Genomic DNA, 10,770 nt, shown 5'->3' on the forward strand with positions numbered 1-10,770 from the left:
CTGAAGTCACCAAGATTTTCTTGAAAAATATCCAGATGAGAACATGAAAAATGAAGTTTGACAGACATGCGACAACCCATGTTTTGGTAACTTTTAATACGTTTTTCTACCAACTCTTTGTAATTTCTGTGCCTTTTATTTCCCAAAAATCGATCAACCACACCTCGAAATGCTTGCCACACTTCTTTTTCTGTTTCATTCATTTTTTCTTCCAATCTTTTACAGTTTAACATTGTGTTTATCTCAGGACCAACAAATATTCCTCCTTTTATTTTGGCAAGTGATAGTCTGGGAAACATTGAACGGCTTTCTTGAAAAACTTGTCCTTGAAAATCCAAAACTTTGACAAACTGTTTTACCAGATCCAATTTGATATGAAGTAGAGGCAGTAAAACTATTTCCCGGCTTACAAGATGGTCCCTAATAACGTTGTACATTCCTGGGGTTAGTTTTTTCCCTGCTGGCCAATGAATTTTCTCATAGTGCTCACTGTCAGCTCTACTATTCCACAAGCACAAAAAGCAAGAGTATTTTGTGTAACCACCCTGCAGACCAAGCAAAATTCCCAACATTTTAAAGTCACCACAAACATACCACTTAAATAGGCATACCATATTTTTGTGATTGAAAACCGGGACGCTTCAGAACAACGAGTCTTGTCAGATAATGATTTTTGCAGAATGAAATGCAAACAAGTACAGGTACAAAATAAGCGCATGGAAAACAACGCAATAAGAGCACATGCACAACAACAACAACATGGTTTCCAGCAAAGGAAATAAGAAAGCCGTCAAGAAGTAGTTTACATAGGTGGTGAAGAAGAAGGTGAAGGTGAAAAGAATGGCCGAAACTCTCACGTATGCAGAGAGAGTAAAAAGACAGTGGAATAACGACGTGGCTGTAGAATACAGCAACCATCGCGAAGTAACCATCCAATTGGCCAATGACAACAGGCGGGAGGACATCTACAAATTGCTAAAAGAAATCAAGCTACCGATCGAATATATAGAAGGCATCATCCAGAAACCTGGAAACACGGTAAACATTACTGTAGATAGAAAGAACACTGCAATAAGACTTGCAGATTTACTTCGAATGAGACCGGAAGTGAAATCTGCCACCGCGCACGGAGATGATAGAGTAGACCTTACGATTCGATGGGTACCCATAGATTACCCACAGAAACACCTCGATGAAATCCTCAAAGAATTCGAGATCCAAGGCCCATCACAGCTGGGTGTCGATAAGTATGGGATAAAAGATGGACGGAGGATCTATAGAGTAAACAAGAAAACGATGGAACGACACCAACTCCCATCGTATTTATACCTGGGCAAGATCAGATGTGCGGTAAGTTACAAAGGACAAATTTACACATGCTCTTATTGCACTGAGCAGGGCCACAAGTTTAAAGAATGCCCCAAGAGACTACAAGCAGGCAACGACAGTGCGGATGAACAGGATACTTCGATGAAGACTGGTCAGACTGTAGAATCGGACGCGGAGGGATCAGCACCATCCCCCAGTGAAAATCACAAAGAGGTTTCTGCTCTTGCAGAAACAGAGGAGCCACGACGAGGAGCAAAGGCAAAGAGCGGATGGGGTGCGAGGAGGATTCGAGCAAAAACGGAGCTGTCATTGGAGGAGAGCCAGGAGCTCGACTCTGATAAACGACCCTCGGAACGGGAAGAGAGTGAGAGCTGAGGCAACAAAAGAAAGGACATAAGCGGAGACTCAAACGAAGAACAAGCAACAACCGAAGCACGCCGACATAGGGACAAAACCTGCCCCCGCCTGTTCGACTTTTCCAGCTGGAAACTAGAGACATCGAGCGACCTCTCGTGCTCCTGTGGACACCTCATTCGAATCAAAAGAAGCAAGGACTCACAAATTTCACTTCCAGACTTTAAACATCCGATTTACTGCGTAGGTTGTACAGCAGTTATTATACGATGTAATTGCACCAAATTTTCGGTCATACATAGTAAAAATAGACTCGAGCCGCTCCAGTGCGGAGCATGTAAATATATATACGAAGCAAACCCGAACGATCTTAATTCCACTGTAAACTAAACATTGCGTCTTCATATTTTGAGTAAAATCCGAACATCTGAAGTACTTTGTGTTTCTCCGAATTTTATACGACCATTTTTTTTTATTTTCTTTTTATTAAGCGTGTCTTAACTGTTTCAGAACGTTTAATAAACAAAAAACAAAATAAGTTCTTTCAATAACTTAACCGCAAAAAGAACACTTCCTTCTACAAGCCTACTATTACTGAACTAGCGAATGCGCTAACATACAACCCACTACTGGACCAATTACCCGCGAGAATTACGTAACAATTGCTTTTACATCGAACACAACGCAACAAGAACACGCATCAGGCATCACTCTTCAGCAAGTTGGCTGAACAAACCAATCACAGCCTGCTAATATTCGTGTAGTGTAGGGCAATGCTGGCTAACTAAATGCCAAAGCGGGACTTTTTGGTTGACTGACCGCTGGGACAAAGCCTTAAAAACCGCGACTGTCCCGACTAAAACGGGACGTATGGTAAGCCTACCTATACAGAACAAACCAAGAAATAAGAATTAACACAACCAACAAGGCTGGTCACACCTGTCTGAGTGAGTTTAAGCCGCTGTAGTCACGGTTCAATAATTATCGGAAACGCGCTTTTTCTTCAAACGTCCCCAAGCAATTATGGTTAAGCGGGGAAGCGTGTGTTTGACAAACGTTTATGCCTGAACTACAGCAAGGTAATTATCTTTAAGAGTGTTCTAAAAAAAGAAATTTTGTTAGTAAAACTGTATGAAACACAATTAAAACGTAAATATATGCCATGAAACTATCAATAATTGCCTATGATGTTATATATTACAAAAGTACCACAAACGCAAAGTTATTTTTGTTTTTTAGTACAATTTCGGCATATTGAAATCATCACTCTGGCTTCCCTTCACAGTATAAATCTTTCTTAATTGTTATTGAAGTTGTATCAGGAAGACAGCAACAAAACCCGTTTGTTTCCTAAGACAAAGGCAGGCTATGTCTTTTCTCAGACTAGTTATGGAGATGCAAGCATCATCTGAAAAGACGAAGACCTATGCGGAACGAGTTAATAATCAATGGAGATTTCAAGCACCGACAAACTACAGCCGAGATAGAGAGGTTTCGATAAGGCTAAAAGAACCTTCATGAAGAGCCGATATTTACGCCTTGCTTAGCAAAACTGGAGTTCCTTTACAGTTTATAGAAGGAATCGTGCAAAGACCTGGCCGAAATGTCGAAATTACCTGTATGAGCAAAGAAACCGCCATCAAACTTGCTGGACAATTAAGAGACGTCGAAGGGGTAATGAATGTTATTGCACAAGGTGATGCTCATACGCACTTAAGCATTGGATGGGTGCCAACTGACTTTCCACAAGAATGCCTGGTGGAGGCATTGAAGAGAATCGGGTTGGTCATATCGACAGTCCACGGTCGAGACAGGATTAAGGGCATCAAAGACGGAAGAAGAATCTTCAAAGTTTTAAAGAAAGATCTGATGGAAGCAAAACCACCCTCCTACATTTATTTCGGCCATTACAAGTTCGTGGTGGAATATGAAGGCCAGGAAAAAACATGCCATTATTGCGATGAAACCGGACATCTCGTTAAGGAATGTCCATACAAGGTTACAAAACAAGACGTCGTTAATGAGTCGTGGAAAGCAGTTGGTGAGACACGCCGCACTTTCGCTGGGGTGACTTTTAAGCAAATGGAAAACACGCCTCCAGAAAGATATTCACCTTCAAAAGAAGATTTTCCAAAATTGCCGAACAACTCGGGTGCTCTGAACAACCGCCATTCAACAACTTTAGCCAAGACAAAACCACCCAAATTGGGAACATCAAAAGGCCAAGTAGATCATTTCGACGGATCGATCATCGAATTCAGCGACGAGGAAGACTCCTTAGATGACATTCCCAAAGACACCCTTGGGACCGACAAATCCCCATCTAGTGAAGAACAAAAAAGAGCCGACAAACGAGAACGAAGTGAAGACTCAACACTGTCGACCGCAATACCACCCGGTCAGCGCCCGAAAAAAGAATCGTTTGATGGTGAAATTTTAGAAACTGACGAAGTGGATGGTTTCAAGACGCACATGGGACCGGCGAAATGAAGGCACTTTTAAACAGCAGATTGAAAAACTGTGTGCTGCAATGCAAAAGTATTTCACGCCACCCCTACCATAGCTTTTGAGGAAAAATGTACACGCTAGTCCCGTTGCTTTGACGTCATTATCAAACTTTTTATGAATTAGAACCTGTGTAAATTCTAGATAAACTTTATGTTGTAATTGTTGCTTGCGATGTACAACCTTTATAGTACTTGCTACGTACGCTCTACATACAATTTACAGATGTGTCATAACTAAGATTTCGCGATCTGTGTTATTGTCATTTGTTTAAATCCATTACCATCACCGGCATGTTCAATTGAAGTATTTTGCAAGTAGATTTTGGAAAAGTTTGCCTTGTACATATTTTCTCTTTTTGTGCTATTTTTCCGCAATAAAATATCGCCTTTTACTAAAGATTTCCGTGTTTGGGAGCAATACTATGAGTCTAGCTTATTTTTCTACCTCGCCAAGGCGAGGCAATATTCTTCATTAATTGAGAGTTAAGCACAGCTGTTTGCCACGTTACTTACAATGTTAAACGAACGTTTATGCCGGCTGCGTTCGATGGTCAGCGTCACTACACGGCGGTTATGACATACTCAATATTCCCGTGTATGCGGATTTGTTTTATTTAAAACTTTTGACCCCATTTTGCAGGGACAAAATTGAAAACAAGGTTCTGTCCTTGGAAAACCGCACGATAGAACACCAAATCGGTCACCAACTGTCCAACTTGCTCGGCATCCAGATTGATAATTCACAGCCCAACAAAAAAAAATTTTTTTTTAGGTGCCAGCGATGTTTCAACGGATTTAGGGTAATTTGAGGTCACTGATTCCGAATTTGGCATTGGTTTTGCTGAATTGGTTCTAGTTTTCGAGATATGGTTATTTTCTTTATTTCAGCATTTTTCACTATTTCTGGCATTAGTGACAGTGTTTTAGCTATCACGTCATCGTTTGTGTTTAGGTTGAAACCTCAGAATAGACTCAATTGCGATTCTCATTAAATAGACCTGCCTTATTTGTCGATGTACTGATAAAAATGCGTTAATTTCTCATGATTTCTTGAAATATTTAATGCACTGAAGGAAAGAATCGCTGACCTTGATCAAGTTTGCTTCTTTCGAGTTGCAGGTGAATAAAACGTTACTCTTCTTAAAACAATTAGTAAGGCGACCGGTTGAGCACTGCAAAAGCATTCCCTTACCTGCGTTTACATCAGTACCAGATTTGCAAGAAACAGATATTGAGGAAAAGCATGAAATGAAACATTTACGAAGAAAGCTCTTTCACTCCCGAACAGTTCACACAAAAGGAGCTTAATGATCTTATCAGAGACTTTAACTTATCAAAAGAAGCATCTGAGGTTTTAGCTTCCAGACTGAAGGAGAAGAACTGTCTAAAGGCGGATGCAAAGATAACAGCTTACCGGACTGGAGAAGAGGAACTCTTTCCCTTCTTCAGTCAAGATGCAGACCTTGAATATTGAAATGATATAACTGGACTTCTCCTCAAAATGAAAGTCCTAGACTACAAACAAGAAGACTGGCGATTGTTTATAGACAGCTCTACCAGAAGTTTAAAATGCATTCTGTTGCATAATGGCAACTGCTATTCATCTCTGCCAATTGCTCATTCAACAAAACTGAAAGAAGAGTATGAAAATGTGAAGTTAGTTTTACGGAAGATCTGCTATGCCGAGCACCAGTGGTCAATTTGTGTTGACTTAAAGATGGTGAACTTTTTGCTTGGACAGCAAAGTGGATACACTAAGTATCCCTGCTTTATGTGCTTGTGGGACAGCAGGGCAAAGACCCAGCACAGGGTAAAAAAGGCATGGTTCCCAAGAGATAATGTGGAAGTAGGCAAAGCAAATGTGATTAAAGAACCTTTGTTTCAAAAAAGAAGATCATTTTACCACCTCTCTATGTCCGGCTGGGGCTCATGAAACAATTTGTAAAGGCTTTATATAAAGATGGTGATTGTTTTAAATATTTTTGTAGATGTTTTCCGAAACTGACAACCGAAAATTTGAAAGCAGGCATTTTTGATGGGCCTCAAATTCGCAAATTAATCAATGACTCAAATTTGGAACAAGCATGAACAATGTGGAATTCCAAGCTTGGTCTTGTTTTGTGTCTGTTGTGAAGAACTTTTTTGGAAACCACAAGGCAGAAAACTATGCAGAGCTGGTAGAAAATATGCTCGAGACCTACCAACAGGTAGGGGCAAATATGAGCATTTAAGTGCACTATCTCCACAGCCATTTGGAAAAATTTCCTGACAAATTGGGTGATTTTTCTGAAGAACAAGGGGAGAGATTTCATCAGGACATAAAGGTGATGGAAGAATGATACCAGGGCAGATGGGAGAAAAACTTGATGGCAGACTAATGTTGGTGTTTTCAGCACGATTATACTGACGTCTGCCATAAAAGAAAGTCATACAAAAAGCGATTCACCATCAATTATATATAAAAACAGACTTATTTTATTACGCACTGATTGATTTAGTATTGTGATATTTATGCATTTGACTATATTACTGACTATTGTCCAAGTGTATTACAGTTGGCTGAGACCTGAAACCTAGTATTGCGTTATGTGTGACATGAGTGGAATTTCCGAAAGTGAAAAATCTAAATACTGTATCTCAAAAACTAGAGCCAATTGAGAAAAATGATTGTCATTTTCGAAATCAGCGACCCCAAATTAGCCTAAAATCGTTGTCAAATCCTTGGCACAAAAAATCGTGTTGACCAGTGTATAATTAATCGTACACCGCATGCCACCTCCCCATCGATTTATTATGATTCCAATGCCCATCCAGAGAAGAGCCAGAAAGAGCCGACAAACGAGAACGAAGTGAAGACTCAACATCATTGTCGACTGTAATACCACCCGGTCAGCTCCCGAAAAAAGAGTCGCTCGACAGCGAAATTTTAGAAGCTAACGAAACGGACGTTTTTAAGGTAAATGACTTATCAAACATTAAATGCAGCTGTGGTGACATTGTGCCCAAACCATTGTTGTATAAAAATGCTTACACGCTAAAATCTACTGTATAATAAAAAATTCTTGATTACGCTAATCCACAAAAAAGACGTAAAAAAAGATTTAAAAATTTCCCGATCTCTCTTTCAAACAGCGATGTTAACATTTACATTTACAAAAGTCTTGACAAAACGGCTGGAACGATATCAGGCAAAATACCCATGGGCAACATTATGCCCAGCCTGGCAAGTTAATTCACGATGCCACCATATTGTTACGAGACCTTCATGAAAACGCGTGTCCTCGCGACTAGAAGTGTCTGTTTATCTCAATAGACTTTTAAATGGCGGTCGATCCAATAAATACCTTGGCCATTACTGTACTATCAATTGCGTTTTTAAATCAAGACTGTTAGAAAGTTGAAATTAATGAGCATTAATGAGTTGGCTAAACAGACTAATCACAGCATGTTAATATTCGTGTAGCGTAGACCAATGCTGGCTGGCTAAATGCCAAAGCGGGACTTTTGGTTGACTGACCGGGACGCCGGGACAAAGCCTTCAAAACCGGGACTGTCCCGGCTAAAACGGGACGTATGGTAAGCCTCCACTTAAACTGAGTGTACCGTAACCGATTTTAATGAGCAGTTGCTTGACGTTTTCATAGTCTTCTTTCATCTGTAAGGAATAAGCAAGTGGAATCGATGGGTATATGTTGCCATTGTGAAGAAACACTGCTTTAAGACTTTACTAGAACTGTCAACGAAAAGCCGCCACTGAGTAGGATCATTATCTATTGCAACATCACTAACCTGGCCTTCCACATCTTTGCAATGGCAAAGGTCTTCAATAACATCAAAGTAGGCAGAAAACTCCAAGTGGCTATTTCTGTTGGCAATACTCTTAAAGTCATCACTCCCACATGCCCATTCACTTCCTCAAGTAAATACGATGCCGATTTACAACATGATTATGCTGATAGACACAGATTATAGCAATCATAACCGCATAAAAAACCTACAGTTAATGAAAAATCACAAAAAACGAAATTCATTGTATCTTGATAACGATCGATGATAGAAAAAAACTGATAGCATTTTTGGAATCAGCGCATTAAAATCATACAGATACACTTAAAAAATGTAGCCAAACAAACTTTTTTTAAATTTTGTTAGTTAGTGTTATATTTTGTGTGTGGTTGTTTTGTTTTATTTATCATTTGCTTAATTTTTGTATATATGTACAGCTTTGATATTGCATTATTAGCTTTCTGTTTTTCTTGCAAGTATTAGTATTACAGTATTTGCCTTTTAATTAACCTTTTCGATCAAAAGTTCCCTTTTTGTGCATTTCTATTCTACTGCGTTTTACAATCGAATTAAGATACTTTGTTGTGTTTTACTGGTCTGTTTGTTGCGCCATTATCAAACTAACAATAGGACCAATTGTCCGTCCACTTTACATTTTCTCTTAACTTTAGTCAATCAGTCATTCGGTCACAGCTTCTCGTGACAAGCTCACGTGCTGCTTTCTATTTTAGTTTTACTTTGGTGGCTGCTTTAGTAAAAGGTGAGTGGCCACGCTTTTCGTTGTGAAGGCGCTCGTCATGAATAAATGTTAATATGTTAATCCGCCTGTGATGCAGGGGAACAGCACCTTCTGACGAGTCAGATGGAAAACGGAGTTCTACAGCTAAACCGAGCTCTACTAACAACGGGAACTGCGTATTACAAACCGAGATACACCACAGACCTTAGAAGATGAATGTAAGTCGCGAATACAATTGCAGGAAAATGTTTCAAACAGCTTAAAGAAAATTATCCCACAAAAACTATTCCGAAGCAGCCACAGTTTTAAAAAAATCTAACAACTTAAGAAAAACGAAGTAGTGATCGTGAAGTAACCAATTTAAATGTACCGAGTACCGACATATATTTCTTGAAAAAAGTAATTTGGTACAGGGATTTGGTATTTTTTCAGAGAGCACTGACGGTACCGGTAGTGAAAAAGTACGGCAGGTGAACCAAAAATAGTCAGAAATTTTTTTAATTTTTTTAGGAATACTCCTGGCAGCTCTGGTCAATCTCGACCATAAAACGATTTCTACCAGGAAAAAGTTTTTCCTTCGAATTGTGTTAGCACTTTTTAATTGCAGCGATTAAAGAAAGATTCAAACTTTAATAAAGAACAAGTTACCTGTATCAGAGTACAGTAATGCAAAGGGTAGAATGCAATGTCATCACATGACGAAGTAGTCTAATAACGATCTTGATTTAATGAATTGATCGTGACAAACACGCTTTGACTCATAACGGGTGAAGATAAAACAGACGGCCGAACAACTGAAAGTAAATAAAATCAGGTTTGTGTAAGCGAAATAAACATTAAAACCCACAAGCAAACTAATACCGTTCCCAAATTGGGTCATATCGCGCTAATAAGCCATGAACAAGGAAATGAACAACCAATTGTGACATAGACATTAACCAACTACCAAGGAACTTTTATTTAGTCACAGGCCTTTTTACGTTTATTACATTTCCTTCTTTGCAACTACATATCAACTACAACCTAGACAGAAAAAGCTTTAAAAGTGGATTTACGGACCAACAAGTTGTATACGGCGCCTCAGAAGTGAACACTATAATTTGGCAGCTCTATTGCCCACATAGATATGAATACACATTTCACTTAAAGAGTCGTCAAACACTTAAAACTAAGATCTCTATGGTTTTGTTGGACGTCTTACGTAGGGCTTTAAATCAGATTAGACCATTCTATTTAGACCAATTGAAAGGCGGCATGGTTGGGGTTGTTTTCTAGCCTCGGAATTACCCTAGCAGTTGGCGCGCTTCAATGTCCCAAGTCGCGTGCAAAATTTGGCTAAAAATTAGCATGGAAGTAGCTAAAATCGTTTTTTTGAGACCAAAATTTCTTGTGTTTATTTTGCGCTTCTGTTAAAAAAGTTTGAATCATGGTGTGATGATTCCATTTTATGGAATGGTAGTCCAAAACATACTAAATTGACATTCAAAATATCAGAGATATAGGATTTTTCGAGTAATCGATCTTTTAGTAAATTCACTGTGTAATAAAACAAAGAAAGATTTTAAGGCAACTTTTGGTGTTTGACGCCTTACGGTGTTTTAAAGCGGTTTTTAAAGCTTCACTCATTTTGGGCTCGGGAACTTTCAAACGAATTTTTAAAGCTTTTTAGCTCCCCTCATACGCCACTGCAAGCTAACTATAGTCAGTTTTACTTGATAACGTATATAATATCTATTATGGTGATGATTATCGGTATTTTAATATATTCACACCGTTGGTGTTATTATACTTATAGTAGTACTAGTATAGGCTAGTTGTGCAACTGTCTTTCGATTAAACAACAACAGCAGCTGGCTAGTCTAATTAGACCTACAAAAAGGTGTGCGTTCATAAAGCGCATAAATTGTAATTTATTTAATGAAAGGGGTCCCACCAACGCTGGACCCCAAGGCACTCCACTATGTAAATCCAACGTTGGCTGTATGTATGAAAATTTCGTTTGGGTTAAAACTCCAGAAAATCGTTAACATGTTGTAGGTCCATAGATTTCCAAAG

At 39.0% G+C, this 10,770-nt stretch overlaps 2 protein-coding genes across 2 annotated transcripts; both read left to right on the top strand.

The window, feature by feature from the left end:
- Positions 1–2,723: 2,723 nt before the first annotated feature.
- Positions 2,724–4,616, top strand: LOC143449789 (uncharacterized). Its single transcript, XM_076950118.1, has 2 exons — positions 2,724–2,762; positions 2,923–4,616. The coding sequence occupies exon 2, from the start codon at positions 3,304–3,306 to the stop codon at positions 4,171–4,173; it is 870 nt and encodes a 289-aa protein (XP_076806233.1). The 5' UTR covers positions 2,724–2,762; positions 2,923–3,303; the 3' UTR covers positions 4,174–4,616.
- A 3,517-nt stretch (positions 4,617–8,133) lies between these two features.
- LOC143449817 (uncharacterized) lies at positions 8,134–9,366 on the top strand. Its single transcript, XM_076950145.1, has 5 exons — positions 8,134–8,222; positions 8,414–8,452; positions 8,648–8,736; positions 8,813–8,933; positions 9,226–9,366. The coding sequence occupies exons 1-4, from the start codon at positions 8,134–8,136 to the stop codon at positions 8,929–8,931; spliced, it is 336 nt and encodes a 111-aa protein (XP_076806260.1). The 3' UTR covers positions 8,932–8,933; positions 9,226–9,366.
- The last annotated feature ends 1,404 nt before the right edge of the window (positions 9,367–10,770 follow it).

This window comes from Clavelina lepadiformis, chromosome 3 (genome assembly GCF_947623445.1).
Source record: "Clavelina lepadiformis chromosome 3, kaClaLepa1.1, whole genome shotgun sequence".
NCBI lineage: Eukaryota > Metazoa > Chordata > Ascidiacea > Aplousobranchia > Clavelinidae > Clavelina > Clavelina lepadiformis.

What these genes read in the sequence shown, in the direction of transcription:
- LOC143449789 (XM_076950118.1), top strand. Translation starts at nt 3,304, where the DNA reads ATGAGCAAAGAAACCGCCATCAAACTTGCTGGACAATTAAGAGACGTC.
- LOC143449817 (XM_076950145.1), top strand. Translation starts at nt 8,134, where the DNA reads ATGATTATGCTGATAGACACAGATTATAGCAATCATAACCGCATAAAA. An exon ending in CACAAAAAACGAAATTCATT is followed by an intron (nt 8,223 to 8,413) that starts GTATCTTGATAA and finishes ATATATGTACAG; the next exon opens with CTTTGATATTGCATTATTAG. An exon ending in GGTGGCTGCTTTAGTAAAAG is followed by an intron (nt 8,737 to 8,812) that starts GTGAGTGGCCAC and finishes CCTGTGATGCAG; the next exon opens with GGGAACAGCACCTTCTGACG.